Source organism: Anser brachyrhynchus, assembly GCF_964034855.1.
Source record: "Anser brachyrhynchus genome assembly, chromosome: 5".
Classification (NCBI taxonomy): Eukaryota; Metazoa; Chordata; class Aves; order Anseriformes; family Anatidae; genus Anser; species Anser brachyrhynchus.
Window position 1 is genome coordinate 17,012,422 of NC_137699.1, and position 24,289 is coordinate 17,036,710.

At 35.9% G+C, this 24,289-nt stretch overlaps 1 protein-coding gene across 1 annotated transcript in view; it reads right to left on the bottom strand.

Moving 5' to 3' along the window:
• The window catches only part of PDHX (pyruvate dehydrogenase complex component X), a 43,060-nt gene that overhangs the window by 10,081 nt on the left and 8,690 nt on the right, over positions 1-24,289 (bottom strand). Inside the window, exons 3-8 of the mRNA XM_080594504.1 lie at positions 20,590-20,690; positions 13,248-13,456; positions 11,213-11,311; positions 6,024-6,207; positions 3,984-4,131; positions 1,590-1,648 (exon numbers count right to left, since the gene is read on the bottom strand). Coding sequence (XP_080450630.1) covers positions 1,590-1,648; positions 3,984-4,131; positions 6,024-6,207; positions 11,213-11,311; positions 13,248-13,456; positions 20,590-20,690 — 800 coding nt within the window. The remainder of the gene's footprint in view (positions 1-1,589; positions 1,649-3,983; positions 4,132-6,023; positions 6,208-11,212; positions 11,312-13,247; positions 13,457-20,589; positions 20,691-24,289) is intronic.

The following is a 24,289-nucleotide window of genomic DNA, read 5'->3' on the forward strand; positions in this document are numbered from 1 at the left end:
GCTCATTGTTATTGGGATGAAGTTCTCCTAAAATGCATCATAAATCTTTCTGCATAGACCTCCAATTAAAATTCAGATAATATCTACTGATACTTTTAATGATTTTTTTTTTGACTTTATCATATAAAGCCAAAGCAGCTCAGAGGAAAAGAAAAACAACAAACCAACATATAGGTGTAATCTCAGGTAACTGATCAGAGATACTGTGAAGGTGCTATTTCCAGTAAGTCCAAGATTAGTATTGAGTGACCTTAATGAAACTCAGAATTAGGAAATTGAAAACTGACACCATAGTGCAGAAGATATTCCAGAAAAAAAGTTATGGGAGGTACACACAGCTAAGCTTCATTCATGGAGATGCTAATTAACACTATCACATAATTTCTTTAATGTAAAAAAAGGAAGAAAAAAATCAAGTACAAAACTCAAAAAATAATCTACATCCAGTCTGTGCATAGGAACTCATATTTTTTGTTCCAGTTTTTCTTCTCTAACATAAGAGAAGGGGTAACTTGTCACTTCAGCATTATGGGTATAACTCCTGTACCATTAAGTACAATACTAAATGACTGAATGAACGATATTGGCCACATAACATTAAGCAATATATTTCAGACTAAGCTTCACATGCCATTAGGAGAAGATGAAAACTATGTTTCTGTCACAACTTGTCTAAGCCATTGTTGGAATGTTCTGTAAGTGGAAAAAAAAATAATAGAAGAATATGACCTGAAATGAAGTGTCTTAAAAAAGCCCCAAATTGGATAATCAACCTTAAAAATGGTTGACAATGGTTGTGATCTAAAAACTATAATTAAGAATTTTAAAAAAACTATAATTAAGAATTTTAAAAATCAAGACTTTTTTTTCCAGAAACTTATTTCATTATTTCAACTACAGCGAATAAATCTCTAACAGTATTACAGAGGAGTTTAGATTGTCTAACCCACGCATCTATAAATAACGTGGTTTCAACATTTTACCCAAACCAGGGCAGAGGTCTTTCCATATGTATATCTTTAATAACACATGTAGGCTGCTATGCTCTTCACATACAGGAAAATTAAGTCTGTTTTCAAGTTGAGCTTAAATGTGAATTTCTTTGAATCACAATTACTCAAAGCTAGATTACTATTTTAGATTTATTACTTTAGATACATTTAAAAAGTAAGCTTTTTAGGAAAAAGGGAGGGGAAAGGGGAGAAAATAATCACAAGAAACTTCAATGTGGAAAACTAAGCATTTGAAATCTTATCCCCAAATGAAAGCAACAAAGGTCATAATATTACAACAGAAAAAAATTACTTAAATCAGAATAGATAAAATGAGAACTCCATAACAAGTTTACAGGGAAAGAAAAAGCTTTTGTTCAATTGTAAAACCCACTGTTTCCTTTGTCATCAGTGACTAAGAGTATATATTCACATCAAGTACTAGCATTTAACACTGTACAACAATGTAATGTGAATAGCAATAGAGAAAACTGTTTATTTTTCAATATTTTCTTAAGAATTCTTATAGTCATTTAATAACTGATTGTCAATTATTAAATTCAATTATTAAATTATTGAAGTCAATTATTCACTTACCTTCAGAGTAACTGCTGTCGCCTTGATAATAAAATCATTTACAGATACTTTAATATCATCTGCAAAACGAAAAAAAATCACTGCCCTTAAGATGTGTTTATTAGACCTGTGTGATGACAAGGTTCCAGCAACTCAGCAGATTTGCTTCTTAGGATTATTGTCAGAAAGTAACTCATCTTTAAATTACTATCATAAAGGCAAGAACACTTTTTCTCCCCTTGGAACAAAAGAAATATCAAAAAAGAGAAGTCTCCTCAGCAGAGACATTCTTTCTAGCTTTTGATATAAAGTCAGAGTAGCTGCAAACTTGAGTATTATCATTTGTTCTAATGAGAAGTATTCCAGATGTGTTTTATGTTTTACATATTTACTTTCCATTTAGAAAACTACTATAGGATCTAAATACACAAAGATAATACTGAAGACTGCTATTCTTTATGAACTGTAATGCATAAACTGGAATAATTGCAAAGATCAGCTTTTATTCAGCTATGAATCACAAGTATGTCATTCTCCAGTGACCCTTGTGGCCCTGCAATGTAAGAATTAGCAAGGTGAAGGTATCTGCAAATCCTTAAATTGAGTTAATGCTATATTTTAAAGCAAGCTGCAAAATAATACGCAAGTAAGCAAGTTAATAAAAAGCAAAATTACACACAAAGAAGTCAGTATTAGCTAGAAACATATAAAATAACCTTAAGAGGACTGGATTACTTTTTTTTTTTGACTTAAGCATAACAAATACTGCATATCACTTAGTACATTTGCTTGCTTTCCCCCAAAACTTGGAAGAAGGAAGGGAAACAATGGCTACATATGCTCTGCATGTGTTTTTCAAAGCTTTGGGAGACCAAAGTACTAATAATGATCATGATTGCCAACAGAAGCAAAGCCTACAGACACAATGCAGAATATTCCATAGTTGCTATAGAATTATCCTGAAGATATATGATATTTACACAATATTAAATTCATCATGCTTATAATAAAAAGGGTAAATTACTCTGCTGCCATCGTGACTACTGTCAGCTGAACAGATCAAGAAGCAAAACTACTTAATTTTTGAGACTGACTTACGGCATGTAATAAATATACATATCTTTAGGAATACTTCTCTGATGGGAAAATCATTTATAGATAACTATGTAAATTTCTCAAGTGATCATTAATTTAGAGGAATTAACCAAGTGACCATTTGCCACATAATTGACTTGCAATGTTAGCCATGAATAGCAATCTATGTTTAAGAAGAAACCCAGAACTCTAATATAACACCAGGGAATCTGCAAGTACCGAACTGGATTGACAGAACTGCAGCATGAGAGACAAACCTGCCTTTTTAAATACATGTTAATTGTACTTTACTGATGTGAAAACTGGGTAGAAAGATTCTAATCTGCATTGTTAATTTTGAAAATATTAAGAAATTCTATTGCACAGTACACTCAGCTGATTTTAGGAAAAACAAAAACTATTTTAGTAATATCAAAGCAATCTTTGACTATTACCTTAAACTTCCACAATATTTTCTAAATACATCATTTCACTGAATACAGGTTGTGACAAAAAGTGAAAACTTCATTTCTTAGTCTTATACAAATATATTTTTTTATAAATAAAACAGTGACACATGAAAATTGGAATTTCCACATGACATATACTAAGATTTATAGCACTTGATTCAATTGTCAATGTGTATTTCAAAATTATCCAGTTCTCTGCGTGAAAGATTTCTGTTTACCTACCATCTTAACATAGCCTTAAGCATGTATCTAAGTTTTTCATTGGAAGAGGTAACTGCCTTACTCCCATTAACACCATTACTATCTGTCTCAAAGGGGAATTTACCATGCACTGGCTAGCAGGGGTTAAGAACTTTCTCTTCTTGTCATGGATAAAGCTATTCTCAACCAGAATTTGAGAGACTGTATTAGCTTTCCTTTTTCCAATAAATTCAGTGAAGAAGCCAGCAAAACTAAAAACTTTAACTTTGTACCTGGAAGGATAGTACACGAGGGTATTTTAATTTAAAGCTTCCCCTGTTATTTTTCACATGAAGAATTTGAGGTTTTTAAGCCATAAAAAAAATCTAAATATTGCTGTATCTGGATGGAATGAAACAAAAACCAACTGGACAATGCATAGTCCTCTGCAGTTGTCTACAAACCATTGTGTTAGCTGGCAAAGTAACAGCTCTGTCTTCCTGTATCTTGACAAGCTATCCAGTTCCACTAATCACACAGGACTACAGCTTGAGTCTGACATACAAAACACCAAAAAATACCATCATGTTCTGTCCACACAAAATCTACACCTCCTGGACACAAGGTGATGTGAACAAGGCAAAGTACACATTAGTGCCACATGCAATAGTAAGTCAGTTTAACCACTAACCTTTGGCCAGTTCAGTTCTTAATTTCAAAATAGCATCAATGTCACAGTCAGCAGCAGCATATGCATGAGGTATAGTAGTTTTAGACTCTGTTAATCTCTTAGCAATAACTCTTCGGATGTTGCTAGCTGGGATTTCTGTGAATGTGCCCTGAAAGAAATCACATACTACACATTAAATATCAAGAGAGCAAACATACATTCCCTTTGCTGAAACAAAACTCCCAATACTGATGCATTATCATTGGTGGTTCCCGTTCACTTCAAACTTCACCTACGAGGATCAGAAAGCAGCACATTCCAACTACAGAAAGTAACATGATTAAGATCAGTGAGTGTTCTAGTCTATTCCACTGAATTTGGATTAATTCAACAGGTTTTACAGAACAAAGACAGTTTCACTTTACAGTATAGAATTAATCCTAGAATTAATTCTAGCAGACGTCTTCAAAAAAATATGTCCATATATTCAGGCTTCAGTTCTCAGCCAGGGTATGTAAGCGTTCTCCATCTACCAGACCTGACATATTGCTCAGACTATGCTTTGTTCCCTATAAATTATAATAAATATTTCCTCAGTAAATTACTGCATTTCCGGTTCTCAGAGTAGTTGCTTCAGACAGGTTTCACTGCATATCACAGAATCACAGAATTGAAGGGGTTGGAAGGGACCTCGAAAGATCATTGGGTCCAAACCCCTGGCCAAAGCAGGTTCCTTAGAGCAGGCTGCCCAGGTAGGCGTCCAGACGGGCCTTGAATATCTCCAGAGAAGGAGACTCCACAACCTCCCTGGGCAGCCTGTTCCAGTGCTCCGTCACCCACACTGTGAAGAAGTTCTTTCGCATGTTGCTGCGGAACTTCCTGTGCTCTGTCTTCTGGCCATTACCCCTTGTCCTGTCCCCACAAACCACTGAGAAGAGGTTGGCCAAATCCCTCTGTCTCCCACACCTCAGGTATTTATAGACATTGATGAGATCCCCTCTGTCTTCTTTTCTCAATGCTGAACAGACCCAGGTCTCTCAGCCTTTCCTCACAGGGAAGATGCTTCAGGCCCCGTATCATCTTTGTGGCCCTCCACTGGACTCTTTCTAGGAGATCCCTGTCTTTTTTGTACCGGGGAGCCCAGAACTGGACACAGTACTCCAGGTGAGGCCTGACCAGGGCAGAGTAGAGGGGGAGGATCACCTCCCTTGACCTGCTGGCCACGCTCCTTTTAATGCACGCCAGGATCCCATTGGCCCTATTGGCCACGAGGGCACACTGCTGGCTCACGGTCAACCTGTCGTCTACCAGGACCCCCAGGTCCTTCTCCTCAGAGCTCCTCTCCAGCAGGTCGTCCCCCAGCCTGTACTGATACATGCGGTTGTTCCTTCCCAGGTGCAGGACTCTACACTTGCTCTTATTAAACCTCATTTGGTTTCTTCCTGCCCATCTCTCCAGCCTGTCCAGGTCTCGCTGAATGGCAGCACAGCCTTCTGGCGTGTCGGCCACTCCTCCCAGCTTTGTGTCATTGGCGAACTTGCTGAGGGCAGACACTATTCCCTCATCAAGGTCGTCGACGAAGATGTTGAACAAGACCGGACTCAGCACCGGCCCCTGGGGAACACCGCTAGTCACAGGTCTCCAGCCAGACTCTGTGCTGCCGATCACCACCATCTGAGCTCGGCCAGTCAGCCAGTTCTCAACCCACCTTACTGTCCACTCCTCTATCCCACACTTTCTCAGCTTTGCTATCAGGATGTCATGGGAGGCGGTATCAAAAGCCTTGCTAAAGTCAAGGTAGATGACATCCACTGCTCTCCCCCCATCTACCCAGCTGGTGATGCCATCATAGAAGGCAACGAGGTTGGTCGAGCACGACATATCTTTTTCCTTATTCTTCCTCTCTCCCTCCAGATACATTCAGTAATGTTTCAGTGCAAAAAGTTTCCCCAACTTCTTCATAGAAGCAAATCATCTTTTAAGAAAGCAGTGGCTTTCAGCACTAAGCAGCAGTGGCAATATTTACCTCTAATAAAGTTAAGGACTTAAAAGAAACATTACCGGTGCAGCTGTTTGTCCTGGTGTGGAAAGCGGTGGAACTGCTGGCCTTGGATAAGCAGAAGTCACAGCTGTTGCTTGCGAAGCAGAAGGCACTGCACTAGGCTGGGGAGGAGCTGGAGAAACCACAGGTTTCAATTCACTGGGTTTGCCCTTCTGCTTCTCTTGCAGAAGTTTGAGAGCATCCCTGGTGATTAAACACAGTGAAATACTGACAAAGAAGAAACAGTTTCAAAAATTCCCAAAGTATTACTACTCCATCGCTGATTTGTTGGCAAACTTTGTGCATTTAAATTTCTGTTGGTAAACCAAACGTTAAGAAGATGATTTTTAAACTGATACAATTACTGTCTTTGTTGATATCTTGAGTTATAGTAAATTATCTCATTAATTTCTATTAATAAAAGTTTTTTTGAATATGCAGTAACAGAAAACATTTGTCTCAGAAGCATTATATTTGTCATCACTAATTGTCAGTGTACAAGACAATTTGTAAATTGCACTAACCATTCTTGTAAATAAGGTATCAGAGTACATATACTTAGGTAATAAAGATCTGAAAATCTCAAATACAAGCTATTTCATTTGTTATATTTGGGACCACTTCAGCTAAAAAAATTAATTATGTCATGATAGTTATGATAGGTTTCTAGTGCTACTTTATAAATAATGCTCACAGGAAATTAAGCATTACACTTATCAATCATTTCTCTGTACCTTCCTGACATAAATATGCACAAACAGGTATAGGTAGTATACAAGTTCACACTTCATATACAGTTCGAAAGATAGCACCATACCGAAGACATACATACAAGGAAAACTCATATCTTTAAGCTACAATCCTATACCTACAGTAGGTGCATTGCATTTACATAGCTACATGCTAAACACTGTTTGCACGTATGAGGTAAAACAGATAAAATTATATTTACACCACCACTGCCAATTGCAAGTAAAATAAGCTATGCTAATAAAATCTGTCTCTACTAGGGACTTGGCAAAAGAGCTGTATCAGTCATGGATCACCTACCTTTATGCTCCGGATCTGATAACAAAAGCTTGTATCATGTACCCTACATAATCCTCTATCACTTCATGAAGCCATCATCACAGCATGTACACAAAAGTTTATTACATAAATTGGTAGAAGAAGTCAAAAGCAAGTGTAAAAATCAGATTACTGACAACCATAGCATGGCTTCTAAATATAAGGCATACCAAACAAAAAGGCTTTATACTTTCACTAATTACTGCTAAAGGGAGAGTTTATTCTTCAGTGAGTGTCAATAGTTTATATGCTATTAATTTTTTATGAAGGGGCAAAATCTCAGAACCACAGAACAATGTGAATGGACTTGTATGTTTTCTTAACAGTAGCAATCCAGAGCCAAGAATTAAAACCTGAAAAGCTCTGTGTTTTCTATATATCTATTACTCATTGCTGACTTGCTTCAATTTGTTCTTTTAGCTTCAATATATACTTCAACAAATTATATTCAAGAAAATAAACAAATCTGAGGTCAGTAAATTCATCACTAAAGCTGTTACTTGTTTTTTCCAGAATTACATGGTAGCATTTCTTTTAAAAGTATTTAACATTTAACCTAATTACCACATGGGGGGGGGGAGCGGAGGAAGATGATTAGATTTCACTGAATGAAAACCATCCTCTAGCATTACAATTTCAGATTAAAAAAATAGTAACTACATGATGTAGTGCAACTTTCCTACTTAACATACTAGAAGCTACCAAAAATTACTTAAGGGTTTTAACTTGGCAGCCATAAGACAGACCATCTGCTCATTATATTATTCCCAGATTACATAGGATAAAGCTTTAATAACTTTTTATATATTTAAAGTTAAGAAAATGTTTTAAAATTACTTCCATGCATTATGCAAATGGCATACGAAACAGATGGCCCTACCTACCATAGCCAAGTCAAAGTGCTTTCATGATTTTGATGGCTTTTAGTGTGTTAACTGAAAAATTTATTGCTAGAGTTGAGCTTATTTTTAGACTAGAATATTCACTAAGGAGTTTTTGAATTTCGCGCGAGTATGAGATAGACATTTTTTATTTTTTAAACAACCTACTCCACATGACTTAACAGATTAAGAAAAATAGGCACATCAATATTATGACTGTCATGGGTGCAAGATTCGGAACCTGAACATAAGATGGAGGAGGCACCAAAACATATCAAATTACACATTTCTGTACAACGCCAAGAAGAGACATTTCATCAGAACTGGAAAAGAAAAGATGTGACCATCCCTTCCAAGCTACTTTATAAACCCCCTATCAATACAGGATAGTAATGGAGAAACATGAGAAGAATAGAGAAACATGAAAGAGAGCAATCTGCCCATGGAAGATACCAGAGCTTGGTGAACATTTGTTAAACAACGGAACGCTATACCAAACTGTTATTATTAGAAGTATGCATATTATGGCAACTCTTCAGTTTAACCACTACTACAGAAATGTGCAGACTAACACTTTCTACTCCATCATGTTAGCCAAAACACAAAAAACGGACAAAGTAAACTGTGTATTTTGTGCTCAAAATATATTTTATATCCTTTAACTTGCCCATTTCACACACATGCCTAATAATCACTGAAGATCCAGTGTTGGCACCATGAGATGCACATTCTGACAGTAGCATACCCTGGTGGCAGCTATTGCTACTAAATTTCCTCAGTCTCCTTTCACCTGAACATCTGATTACTCTATTCATAGATTTCTTGGGAGAGGGAAAAGGTGAGCAGAGAACGTTAAACAACTTCTACTGCACCATCAATGTTATACAAGGAACTCATTCCTCCATAGTGACAGCTGATAAGCTGTATGAAGCACAGATACCACTGCAGGTCTGCACTTAATAAATACATTCACATAAAATGACTCGTTGGAAACCCATCACTACATAAGTGTCCTATATCTTGCTTGCAAGGGGAAAACATAAATGCCTGAGAAACTCTGAAATCCTCAATCACATCTAACTTAGTGACAGCAGGTAGGAAGGTACAGATGGAATGAACATGGCCTCAGAAGACCAGTTACTGCTGGTAACTAACACGCCCACCTTTCACTGTTTGCATTTACAAATTCCGACATCAGCAAATATGATGAGAAAGTGCCGAAGCAGTCTGAGACAATCAACAATTTTAACATAGCTCTCCCAAAACCAGTGTCTGAGCTGATGACTAGAAATGTGGTGTAACAGAGGTTGACTTACTTTCTGTTAATACATTAATTTTCTAGTATACTTCTGAAGAAAGCACAAGACACTGCTTAAAAAAAACAAACCACTCCAGAACAAAACCAAGCAGAACAAGGAATATAGTACTTCAGACTTGAAAGAAATGAACTATCAGCCCACTAAAGGAGCAAATTTGACAGAGAAAACTATCAAGTGAAATCACCTATTTCTGTTAAAAGTAAATTTTACAGTGCATTAAATCTAAAGATACAAAGTTGAGGGAAAAGAATCTTGCTTTCTTACATAACTCACTATCCTTCTTTGTTTCTTGTAATCTGAAACTTGGATTTTAACAATATTAAAAAGTCTTGGATTTAACCAAGGAAACTCGGTGTTTAACAGTGAAAATTGAACCTGCTACACTCCCTCAAAGAATCAATCACTAGACTAGTTAGAAACAAGACTATGAGTCATTCATCTATAAAGTATGGCATGCATTTAACAGGAATCTCAAGTTAGCAAAAGTAGTATTTCCCTGAATGTCTGTAGCAGCTTTCTACAAAAAAAATCTGCAAACATTTCATTTCCAAGTGTAATAGCAGAGCCTGGAGGCACCTGAAAGGCTAATACCATTTCAAAGCAATGGTTAAAAAATCTGCCTGCATTTTAAAATGTGTTTTCAAACTCAAAGTCTTTTGTATGAAAGAGATGTTTTGAAAAAATAAGATCGGTAGTCAGAACATTTTCATAGTTAGAGAAATCTCTTTGCTACATCTCTATGACAACTACGGAATGTTATAGGTGTTTCAAAGTCCTAGAGGGTTTCCACCTGCCATAGGCTAGTAACGCACCACAAAATACCATTACAATTGCATAATGAAGAAAATGATCTCTCTGATAATTTGTTGCTGTACATAGCACATTCTATCCATTCAAATCCCTATTTTAACTCAATCCAACCAAAGACTATATGAAAAAGTTTTAAAAAGGAACAAACTTCCATGGTCTGCTTTTCCAGTACATTTCAGTTACACTAACCTAGCTTTGTATGGAAACAAAAATTCAAAAAAAGGTTGTATGGAAACAAAATTACAGCGGCTAACAAGGGCTGTGTAGGTGAATGATGGCATCAGTCAAAAATAACAAGTTCACTTAGAACGAAACCAAGAACTTCTACAAAAAGTTATCTTTAATAGCTTTACACACAACTAATGCAAAGATAACACACCATTTCAAGGCTAAGCATTCTGAATCTACCACAATACCTTTTTACACACAAGCTGCTAACTCCAACTGCGGAGCGTTAATCAGTAGAACAGAATACTCAAAATAATATTAAACTAGTAGAAGACTGATCACAACAAACCAGAGCTGTAAACACTCCTTAAACTAAAAATAGGAAAAACAATAACAACAACAAAAACCACACAAATTGGAGAAAAAACAGAACTCTGGGATTTCATTCATACCATGCATACATTTCATTGCTCTCCCCAGTTTAACAAAAAGGAGAGCAAATTAAATCCTGACAGATTTCATAGCTGAACTTCAACGAAAGAAGAAAAAGATCTGAATTCATGAAAGAATAGGAGCTGAAGAAAAAAGTCCGCTGTTACTTTGTTTTGGCTCTGTATCTCTGAGTAGGGAATAATTTAGATTCACAACAGTAGCTAACACTGCTGTCAAGGCACTGATAGCCACTGTTAATGTGACAGCAGTACCATACAATCCACGTTGAATATAAAAACAAAAATCTATTTTATTTAAAGTTAAAGGCTTCTTAAAGTATCTCCTAACCTATTCTCCCCATCTGCTTGACAGGTTCTTCAAATTACACTAGGCAACTAATCCAAAGAAAAATCTGGAAGAAAAAGATGGCTTTTATGAAAATAGACTTTTCAATTTCATGGAGATTGCTCTTGGTTCAAAGGAAGAAATAAAGGAATATGAGGTTGTATATTTACTGAAATATCTACATACTCTTTAGTGAAGATTCCTCGAGGCCCAGAAGGTGTAACATTGCTTGGATCTAGTCCATGTGTCTCCAGAATGTTGCGAGCTGCAGGACTTAAGCGAACCCTAAGGAAACGAGAAGAAAAATTAACTATTTAAAACACTAAGGTTTACTTCTTTTATTTACTGCAAGAGAAATTATACAATTTATGCTGTATTGTGCAAGCAACAGCTTGGGAAGAAAACAGTTCTATGCAAAAGCTGTGATCCTAATACTAAAGACAGACTCTTCCCCCCCCTCACCAAGCTTCAATACCAAGTTGAATTTAAAAGCACAACAGTGACTTACAGGGACCAAAATAAAGAGTAGAAAACCCAACTTCAAATTTTCCTTCCTCAGCAGTATAGTGGGAAAGTGTTATCAGTGCAGAACCAAATACATTCTTTAAGACTAGCTTGTAGTAACATAAAAAATGAGTTTCAGGAACTTGGGCAAAAGGATTGCTCATCTCTACTATTTGTTTGGCTAGTTGGCTATGACTAATGCAGTTTAATTCTTATTATAACGTTATTTTTTCCCTAGCTTCCATTTTATTTTATAGTATTGATTTAATGAAGCAGATGTTCTTTGGGAAAGCAAGTCATACAGATGTAGCTGCATAATTCAGTATCTGCTTTGGAAGACTAAATATGAATTCATCCCACACTCAAACATATCTATTTGTTATTTCCTGAAGGAGAATATGTTTGCACTACATTGAATTTAAGGACTGTCCATACGTCCTTGTCAAAAGAACACATCATAAATGATCATTTGATGCCAAAGATGCTAATGCATCTCTGAAATTAACAGCTGCAGAGAAACAGTTGCACTTTTGACAAAAATACAAAACTTAATCCTTTCAAGTGCATGGATAATCGTCCTCCTACAGGTAACATTTGGGCATTGACCAAATGACCACTCAGTTGGTTCCACATGTCTTTCACTTCCATTAGAATAGCCCAAATGATAGTATCAAAAGTGAACATAGCAAACCAGATTAGCAAAGTAAGGAGGTATAAAAACAAGCAAAAAAATCCACACAAAAAAAAGCACAAAACCTCAAACAAATGAAAACAACTCAAACCAGAACAGTTTGAGTAGCACATGCTGCCAAAATGAGAGTTCCCCATTCTTTTCTATAATAGGCTGACTTCACAGCTTTTATGTTATTATAATTCACTCCAAGTGGGGAGTAACACCCTTGGTTGACTTGATATTTTGTTTGCTTGTGTAACGACATATCCTAGTCAAAAATCTCCACCACAGTCATTTATAAGCTCTAATGTGAAACTGTTGTTTGAATAAAACTCTTCAGTTTGGATTATCTGCAGCAATGTCTAAAGTGCAGCCTGCAATACAACCCTATGATACATAGATTACTGTTACCTGCCTAACACTTTGGGGTTAATATATTTGCCTTCTAAGGTGTTTGCAAATGCTTATCATACCCAAACATATAAAAACAATCAACAACAACAACAACAACAAAAAAACACAACCTAACAAAGAGCACACAAACTCACGATCATTCTGTTAGGAAAATAAAAATAATTTGTTTCCTAATATCAAAAAGTGGAAGAACTTAGCATGTTTGGAGTGAGCCATTTGTTGTTGCTTGTCTCTTTTTTTTTTTCTTTTTTAGGAAAAAGATAAAGCAAGTTAAAGATAAACTGATCATCTGATGATAAGTATCTAATGATAAGCATTAGCATCCATCATATGTAAAAACAACTTTTTCCTCATCTAATCTTAGAATACTTCATAAAGCAATTATGTATCAGAATAAAAGCACATTAACAGAAGTTGCTCTAATAAAAGTATGTTGTTTGAATTGACTTTTTGGGAGTACAAGCAGAAAAATATTCTGAGAGGGCAAGCTTTACTACATCACACATACTGAAACACTCTCTTAAATAATAGCTTAATACTAGGTAAGAAGGGAAAAAATATTCTTCTTGGTTCAGCTCTGCTGATCTAACTGAATAAGAGTTCCATTTCATAATGAGCACAGAAACTCACTGCAATTTTCCAGGTGGATGTTCCAGTTTAGGAGGAGGGGCTGAAACTGAAGGACTTGCAGGAGTTGAAGTAGGTGCAGCTGCTGGTGGAGCCAGAGAAGATGGATCACTAACATCAGCTGGTATTTCGACCTGCTTCCAGTCCTGTCCTTCTTCTACCAGCAGACCAATTAGCGATCCCAAGCGTACATTTTTGCTTCCTTCTTCCACCTAAATTTAAAGCAATGAGAACATTAAGTTATTGCATTGTCTAGACTAACATGACTAAAAAGGGTAGATGTAAAAATTTCAGGCATGTTAATGACACTTCATCAGGAAAATATATCCCATTTTATTTCTACTATTAATAATGAAGACTCATGACAGAAATTAAGTACAGCTGCTATTTTAAGGTGAAAAGGAAATATTAACTTACATTAATGCCTCAAAATCCCATACATCTAAAGTTAGCTAGCATTCAGAAGTTAAAGTGAGGAAACTCAGAGTACCTCTGGGGAAAAAAAAAAAGCCCTGTTAGCTACTGAAAATGAGTGTGGATGCCTAATCTTTGGGAACAAAGCCTGAAAATTTTGCTAGTTATGTACAGCAAGATACTTTGAGATATCCACACTGTATCTAGCAATGGTACTTTTTAAAAACATAACTTTGTAAATTCAGAAGCTAAAAAACAGAAGACCCAACCCCATAGCAACAACTTAACTTCTTTTTGAGAAAGATAACACTTGCTTCATGCTATCATCCACTGCTAAAATTTGTCTATTTTAACATAACTGGTGCCAAATAACAAGTGCGTCCCAAAGAAAATGCCAGCACTTATTTGATATACAATTCACTATTTCAGATAACATCTGAACAGAAATCTTACAGAAAGAATATAATGTAATTAAACCAGATAAGGCCAATCTGTTCCAGATGTTCTTTTCAAAATTAAGACGTATCTGTATGACAATCAAAATTAGCTTTTTTTAATGATTTCGCAGATAAAAGCATGGACTTTAAAAAAAAACAACAACATTGACTTAATAACCTAATGAAGGTCTCCACAATAGGGTACTCCTATGGTCTTTGGAACGGTTGCAGAAGCAGAACTCTTTAGATCCTCAAAAGCAGTAACGTTTCCAGGGCATCATGCCAGAAGTTAAAATAGCTCTTGGGACCACAGGTAGCCACATATAACTTAGACTGTACCAAGCCCAAATAGAGTTAATTTCCAAACAAAGGAAACACACTAAAGCTCCACATAAAGCCATATTGCACAAACATTTGCCTCAGATGAAGTTAGTACACATCTACCTGCACTGCTGACATTTTGACCAAGAAAATGCAAATCACTATCAAATGTTTGAAAAGTCCAAACTAAAAACAAGACACAAAATAAATAGATACACATAGCATTTGAGTATAATATTGTTCTTAGTAGTTTAATCAAGTTTTGTAGACACTTAAATACTAATAAAGTAGAATGCTGTATAACTGTAAGAAGTGTACTAGGCAGATGCAGATACTAGAACATTATTATTCAGGGAACATGGTTGTCTGCACACTTACGTCCTCTGACAGAATGCATCAGATTTCACTGGATTACCTGTCCCCCACCCTAGAAGGGCCAGCACTAGACGTAAGAATGAACAGCAAAGTCAGTCTGTTCTGAGTATATTCTCATAAAACATTTCACATTTACAGCTTTGTCAGTGCACTTCGTCTTCCCCCAGGAACACTACATAAATTTTGGTGTAATACTTCTTTTTAAACGAGTATTCATTACATGAGGAAAAAAAAAAAATCTGAGACAAATATTTCTTGTTCTGATCTCTCCATTAATACTCTGAAAAGCTGTATTTGAGAAAAAAGTCTGAAGTGCTCAAGATTTGACTTTTTTTTTTTTTGAGATGAGTTTGAAGTACCTGGGAATAACAGAGTGCCAAGCAAAACTCCTGAACTGCTTAGTGTAAGGCTGCAGGACCCTATCACAGAAAGGTCCATTGATAAGCACATTTATATAACTGCATAAGCTTGCAGTATTGCTACCACTCATAACCAAATAAAACAGCAGCCTGAAGCGGATGCAAACACAACCTACCTAACATAGCCACTGAAAACACAAAAAAATGGGTAAAACAAAAGAAAATTATGCTATAAACAAAAAAAATCACTGAAATTATTCACTAATAATTTTACAGCATTATCTTACTTAGCACTGAACAAGGCATTTAAAAACCTCCATTTGTCAGAATAGGAATCAGATGTTTGATGCTGAATACAAGATTCATGCCAATGACAACACAAAAGAAATGTCCCACAAGTTCAAAATACCTCCCGTGTTAATATGAAGCAGCTTTTTTTTTTTTTTGCAAACTAAGAATTAACCATTTTTTTTTCATGCTTTCATTTCTATGCAAAGGCATGTGTGTACAATAAAGAACAGCTCCATTTTGATAAGCAGTCTACAAATTGTACCTGAACAGACCAGTAAGCACTAGGATATGCTTGTGGTGTTAATTCTGCATTGCAATTTTGGTCTAAGAGTGCTTTAACGGTGCTATGATTGCACATGCAGAAATCCAACAGGGATGGTTGACCATTCAGTAATATAACAATTCTACTAGTCAGAATTTGTTTATAGACTAGCATTGCATGAGCATTCAAACCCACCAACAGTCTTCATAGTGAGCCTATTGTGCTTTTGTGCTTTTTCTCATATTCATTACTCCTCAAGATAAACAGCTGTGAAAACTCCAGCATTCCTTAATTTCCAGTACAAGTTTCCAACCCAAATGAATGCACGGTTTATATTTTTAAAAACACGTATGTTTAAAAATATTTTCAAAGAATAAAAATACATGCAAACAGCTTTTGCAGCTCAGAACTGGAAGAGAGAGAGACAAAAAATATTATATCGATTAACTTTTCACCTCCTGGATTTTTTAATCACATCTTCTACATTTCCAAAATTCAAAATACCAGAAGACCCCTTTGCATTAAGTCTCAATGAACCCTGGAATCTCGGATGTAGAAAGAGCTAAAATAAGTAGTTTCACAATATTTCTATTACTCTGTGTTTAAGCATAACCCAGGAGATTCTAAAAACTCCTAGCTTAGCAAACAAATCAGCAAAGCACAGCCGAGCCATTCCAGGGAGAAAAAGATGGAGAAGATTACTCCTCTATGCAATTAAAGTTTCCTCTGAGCTTGTGCCACTGCAGCACAGTGGCAAGTAAGGTGGACACAACTCATGCTGGCTGACTACAGTGGAAGTTTTACACAAAGTAATTTCTGTTCATAGCAATTCTCATTTAGGTCATGAATGAGAAAACGGTAATGGATTTTAAATACAGCTCTTTAAAACAATCATTCATCCTTTGTTTTCAGTCCAAATTGAACTAAGTATTTTAGGCAAAAAAAAAAGTCACAGTTAATTTAAGAACTAACACTACTGAAAGAATAATCACCTTTCTGAAATTACCCTTCTAAAATTTTCATTCACTCATTTAAGTTTTTAGTGCATTTTATACCAAATCAGATGTGATCATTAAAAGACAGATTCAGAGAGAAAAGGAATGTATGCATATGGACCTATTTTATTCTTAGCCTGCACTTTCTTACATCATACATACTTGCAGCATATAGTCTTTAAAAAAAAACAAAAAAAAAAACAGAACAAAAGGGTTAGAGAAGCCTGAATTCCTTTAATCTAATGAACCTTACCTCTTTAAAGGTAAAAAACCACAGTGTTAGTTTGTATTTGACTCAGTTTTCTGCTCAGTTAACATAGTGCAGAACTGTAGCTGGAATCAAACAACGTAAAACCGTTGCCTTGTTTCTTTTAGGAAATGAGTAAACTTCAACTGATTTGACCACTTAAATGCACTACACTTATTCTTAATTCCCCATCAACCACATCACATTTGAAACTTTTGAGATGATCTTTGAAAGGATAGCCTTTTCAATATGTAATCACCTTCCCATCCACAAACCTGAGCTTAATGTCATAAATTTTGCACAGAAGTCTACTGAACAGCCAGTATAGAGCAGGATACTGCAAAAAGACTATTAAGAATTGTATTCGAGCTAAAAAAAATAAATTAAAAAAACAGCAAAATCACATCCTATTGCTCCCCTATTATTTCAGTTCCCAAAAACATCAGGAACTTTGTTCCAGTCTCCTAAAAAGTATAATATCTATTCTGTATTACAATATTTAAGCCCACCATTTCCAGATTCCAAAATGGAGTATTAACCCATTAAAAATTTGTTTGGCATAATAATCTGTTCATGCTACTCCAATAAAGCTGTCCCTCTTCCCTTAATCTGAAAGACTTTACAGCTATTATCCCCCTTGAGACATCTCCTTCTCAGACTGAGCTTCCAGTGTATGATTGTTACTGGATGGTGTGGATGTCTTGGCTAAGGTTGAATGCCACTGCTAGAGAATCTAACTGCTGCCACTGTTGAATGTTGCCAGAGAGTCTGGTTTGATCGATAATTAAAAAAAAGGTACCACAACAGCAAAATATACATAAGGAAATTTTGGAATCTGGGATGTTTTTGGAATACAATGCAGGGAACAGGAAAAACACAGTTTCTGAAATACTAATGCTACCTGTAGTCATCATGAACCACTATTAAAGATGCTTGCAAGTCAGCATTGGAGTCTACTATCCTTTCCTTTATGTCTCTTGGGGAAGCATACTTTAAGAATTTTGACACAGAGAATCCCCATGTCTCCTCTTCATATAATCTCACAAAGCAGTATCTGTAAATGCAGAATAGGTACATCCTATTCAAGAAGAAAATGAAGAGGTTGCACAATAATTTTCAGAAGCATTCAAATCTGAAGATGAAAGAATTAAAAATAGTGAAACCATTACTCATCTACCAGTTATGAAAATAACAATATGAAGACAAAAAAAAAAATCCCCATGCTTTTGGAAGTGTCTGCTGTGAGATTTTGTTCTGGAATACCAGAATGGGTTCTCTGAAATTTACTAGATGTGCTGATATGCAGTTGAATGCAACAACTCGAGAGTTTTATCAAGGTGCTACAAAAAAAAAAAAAAGGGGCCTAGGGAAAATTACTATTTAGCAATGCGAATTACAAGTAGGAAAAGGTTTACAAACTTCTTATTTATATAAACTACTGTTTGAAATGCAAGTTTTCTTGTAGAAATTGCACGCTAATAATAATTTCTTATAAACCCTGACAAGCTTAACTTGCAGCTGCATTCCATCCTAGATCACTTCTCCTCCCAAAACTCCTCCCACCTATTTTGATGCATTCATTTTTGCAAAGAATATTCCCTGTGCTCATACAAAAAAAGAAGATGCTAAACAGACCATCACTTCTTAAATACTCCCACAGACAACGGCAAGTACTCGCCCCTTTTTGCAGAGGGTAGCTATGCAAATACATTCTGCTACAACTGCATTTTCGTACAACAGCGATAGGCAATGTAATATACCAACCCAATTAGCTTTTGTAATAGCAGCACAAACAAGTCTCACTGTGGGCAGGGTAGAATTTCGTCTTGCATGCTGTTGGCTCTAGGAACTAGTTGTAGCTACACCCTTTCTGTAATTTTCTAAGTAGCTAGATTACAACTAGTAGCAGTATGTCTATATACCTCCACAACCCCATCTCTTGATTAGATATTCCCTAAATGAGACCTCCCTGACCAAATTACATTTTATCTACTACAAAAATTTGTCATCAACGGCATTCTCTTTCAGAGTGCAATCCCAGTTCTCAGTAATTGTAGGGCAGTTACCAGAGTAACACTGTTTAGCTGACACCAAGCATATGGGAAAGTTATCTCCTGCCACTTTAATTAAGCTATTGTTTCAGAGCAGGAGCCATCTTTCACAGACCTACCCTTAGTAAATGGCATTAGAGAGAACTACTGCAATCATTTTTCATCTTCAGGACAGTACCTAAGAAAACTGGTTTTACACTTTGTAAGATTTTAAGAAATTGATAGAAAAGGAAGGATGATACTGTGATTAAGTCAATGAACTGAAACTTAAGACAAAATTCAAGTCCCTGTCTATATGTGAGTCTTTGCTTTTACCTCACTGAAGCAGCACAAGATCTCTGCTCTTTAGATGCCTACTTGCAAAACAAAAACATTTAAAAAATGGGAAAAATATCCATATGCCATTGGCTTGAAAATCCAAGGTCAGTCCTAAATCTGTTTCAAAGAAGGAGTATTTATTCCTGTACTAACACTGTTCTTCAATTCAAGCAGTTTATCCCCTTGGTGTGGGTGCAATCAAATACTTTGATTTTTTGATTTTGCAGTCAAAGCAAATCTACGTTGCTAAGCTCAAGCAACCAAGATCCTTCCCAATCACAGCCAACTCTTAAGTAATTTTGCTCAGCACCCTTCCTCTGCGAATTTACCTTTAGTAGCAACAGGTAACCAAAACTGTTTATAGGAACCCAAATAACGTCAAAATGCCACTCATCCTCTTGCATTTTACTTCTCCATCTCTACATTTTGTCCACTCTCTTCTTTCCCAACACACCACTTTGAACTAAATGTTTCTATAAAGGGTTTCATTATCTATTGCACATATAGGACAAAACAATTTCTCAAAAGTTCTTATTCAAAACTCTTCCAAGTCACTGTTACTGTTTAGCTATTGTGCATGGAGGGGAAAAATATCTACTATACTCCACCAGCACGAAAATTAGATAGTTTTGAAATTTTCAAGTAGTAAGCAGTTTGGGAAAGAAATGCATAAGAAACGGGAAAGGGAGAAAAATTTTGGTCCTCCCAAGCAAACCACATGGTTGGATTCTTTTGAGTGTAAAGAATGAAGCCTCTAATTTATCCATGGTATCCATTTAGAATGAGGCAGAGACTAGACTATAAGCACCAGGCAAATGATGCTTATAAAAAACTGTGGTTTGCAAGAAAGATTATGTTACAGCTTTATTAAACATTTCACACACAGGAACAACAGAAGATCACTACTGTATTCTTGGTTAAAGCACCACCCAAAACTACATATTCCAACTGACTGTCACTTTTTTCTCTAAGAAAGAGGAGTCAAACTGCAATGTTTCACAGGTGTAACTCATAAGGAACAAAAGATACAAATTAATACAACTCAATTGGACTAACTGAAAATCTCTCTCTAGATATGTCTAGAAATTGCAAATACAAGTGGTCTGGTATACGTACTGATATAAATAGAGCAATTATTTCTCACTAGGAATGCAAATAAGTGCATTATACTAAGAGCTGAGCAGACTGAAAGCTGTCTAAACTAGTTTTTGAGGCACTATGCTAAACAACAGTCTCAAGAGAAATTGTAACATCCTACTCAGACAGAATTCCTACCAGTATTTTTGCCAATACGCCATCATCACTTGATTCCATGGTAACCACCGCTTTGTCTGTTTCAATTTCACACAATGCATCTCCAGCATTCACCATTTCACCTGCAAAATATAACAGAACTTAAGAATACTTAGACTAAACTTTATTTCAGAACTATTTAACCATGGAAGACAGACACTTAAGCATATAATACAGGCACTTTACATTCTTAAATATATTCTATAGCTAGCAGATTCCCCATCACGATTTATTGTGATATATTGTATCTTGCAATTCCAAATATGAACACTAAAATTTAGAGACAGAAACTGCAGCAGCAGAACATTAACATATCCATTAAATTCCAAATAGCATTGTTTATAGCAGGCTTTCCAAAAGGAAGTACACACACACACAAAATGAAATTTATTTGCACAAGACCATCAATTAGTAGCACTGGCACAAATACAATCCTCAGCCTTCCATTTTCATTGCTAGCCATAAGCCTAAGCATGATGTTTAAACCTGTAATTATTAAGATAATGGTCTTAGTCAGCAGCGTCTGTAACTAAGTATTACGGTTCCATAGTTTGTACCAATATTATCAAAGATTTAAGAAAAAATCTCAGGTACTTGAATCTTTTTGGCAAGCTTATCTGCAGGCTTGCTTCCTCAATCTCATACAATCAAAAAAGGTCTTATAGAAATGCATTTACTTTGTGAAATAAAAATATGCACAAATGTTAGAATCTGCTTTTGCAACATTACAGAAATCCAAGTAGAATAATTTTGAAGTCTACCCTTCCCCTGCTTTTCAAGTATACCTATAACTGCGGGCACAAAATTACAATGGGTCTGGAATCCTTCAACACACCAATACTGACCAGATGGCCTACATTAAAACTGAAATTACACTGAAGAACTTTGAGGTAGTTGAACGCTTTGGCCTCCAACAAAATATGATACTTTTCCTTATAGAGCAATGAAAAATGGGGTCAATATGTACAAGTCTAATGTGTACAGATGTTAATATTTCCCCAGTACCAGAACTGCTGCAACATTATTATCTAAGCACTTAATTCTTTCTGCTACTGATGCTTAAGCATCAGAAAGAAAAAAACAAAAACAACAACAACAACAAAAAACTTGTGCAGGTTACAACCTGTATTTAGGTAGATGATACATTTTTTAAATTTTATTATTAAATTGTTGCCTGTTTCAAAACTACCTCAATTAGAAAGTAAAAATAAAGCATTATGATTCTTGTGATCTCTGAAGTAACAAACAATAAAAGCATTCAAAGCTCAACCAATTACATAGTTTCAGAAGTTGTAAAAATTCCTATTGTGGAACTTGGCAGGGGAGGTCACAAAGTAGCACCTGATTATTTAATTTAATAGTCTAATTGCCGCGCCGCAGTTTGTGATAACTAGAGCATAAACAGTCTACACAGGAAACTAAATTTCCAGGCTTTATATCTGTGGCTTAATCCCATTGGATCATTAATTCAAGTGGCCTATATATCCTCAGATCATTAGGTAAGTACTTCATAGATGTTAAGAAACCAAATTGTTGGGCAAATTGTGCAATCTGCAAAGCTAACATAGGCAAGCAGAAAGGAACTTAATTCCGTATCTTATTCTCTTCTCCCAGCCTGTAATCAATCTGCAAATGTTCTGCACCTTTAAAAAGAAATCTTGCTATTGGAGGCTGCTTAGCACTAACTCTAACTGTGCCAGCTAGGCAAAACAAATTTCATGTGATTGTCCCTTACAACTTATCTCTTACTAACTTAGTAGTAACTTAGTATCTAACTTAGATACTTGGGGCTTTTCACAGAAAGGTGAGGATTCCCTTACACAGGGAAGACAAGAGGAGGGATCTTCAGGGAAATGGGCAAACCACTTTTCCATTACTTTTTGTTTTGTTTTCCCTTCCCTAGTCCCAGTAAATACTGCAGCCAAGCAGTGGTCAAAAATTTGGAAGGAAACTGTTCATATGCAATTTCAAGAACAATTTATAGCAGCCTTCAACATTTCACGTGTTTCAGTATCTTAGTGCTATAGAAGGAATCATAGTTATTTTCAGTAGACTGCAAAATTTGTGATCACTCCTAAATAGCGCCCACTTTGATGTCAATTACAAATCAGCTTTCCAGCAGAGATGATTGGAATGAACAGCTTTGCAAAATATATCTGTTTTTATGCTTTCTAATGAGAAAGCAGTGTTTCCAACAGAAGTTGCCTGAATGGTACTCTCTGAGATTATATATAATGCACTTGAAAAAACCTTTTATACCCCTGTCCCCCCCCCCCTTTTTTTTTTTTAAATTTAAGTGATTAATTTCTTACAGCTAGACTGAATGATTAGTATTCCTACTGAAGCTGAGTTTCCTTCTTGGAAATCATATCCAATTGGCATTCAATAGCCTGCATCCTCCATTCAGTTACTTGCAGAGAAGTATCCAAAACACAAGATACAAACTGCATTCCTTGGTACTCTTTGCAAATCAAATCAAAGTCGACTGAGCTTAGACACTGAACTCCCTGGAGGTGACGTCTCATAAGAAGGCCAAGTTACACTGCATTGGGAAACTGCTAGCACTGCTGCCTGGTCTGTTTCCTGCCCATGATAACAAGAGGGTTTTAGTCTCCAGGGCTGTTAATCTATCATCTTTCATCAACATTAAATTCATACATAATAAATACAAGTTTTTAGAAACATAGTTTTGTTTTTAAGTGAAGGACTTTATTACCCACAGGAATCAACATAAAACTGCATTAACAATGAGAGAGAAAGACTAAAGCTGTCAATTAAATTCAGCATTTTTCCGTCTGCTGTACTGAAATCATCTGCCCATCCTGTGAAACTGTAAAATGAAAACATTTGATACTCAAACAAAGAGCAGAAAAATGATCGAGTAGTATTCTACTGACCCCTGCTGGTTATAGTGGAAAATAACACTTGATATGCAATCACCAGCCTTCTTCTGTCAATTGCTTGACAATATTTATTTTCTCAGATATGAGATTATCAAACATTTATATTCATTTTTTATATTCACTTTTTAATGTTATTTTGTTTATTTTCCAGACTTCCAGAGGGGAAAAAAAAAGTTCGTTGGCACTTCTGTGACCATAGTTAGTTACTAACAAGACAATATCCTATACTTAGATTTGGTCTTGCTTTGAAATGGCACATATAACAATGAAAATCCTGAAACAGCTTCTCAAACTCCAACCATCAATTAAGTATTAATTCTAATTTAGTTAAAATACTTTTATTTTCCTTTTGCATTGTGTTTGGAATGCAGCAGGAAGAAAAATCACTGTATATCAGTTACATCCTAGGACCAGTTTATGAGGAAAACCGATTCATCCACGTTTTATGGACAAACTATCATATTCTTCCTCGTAAATTCTTCAGAAATTCTTAGCAGAAGCAAAACATCATGTCCATTACTAGAGAATCTCTGAGCTATAATGCTGCCATCTGTCTACCTCCCAAAACGTATTCAAAACAGATACAAGCAAAGTACTCCAGTAAGACAGCGATGGAGGATGTACGAACACTTAAAAGGCTAGCCAAAAGAAAGAAAGGACTTAGAACAGTCAAAGCGGATGTTTTGGTCAAATGGTGCCCGTTGAAGCTAATGGACTACGACAAGTGCTTTACTCCAAATGTGCCCGCTTCTTCCGTAAAACCAAAAATGTCTGAGGAC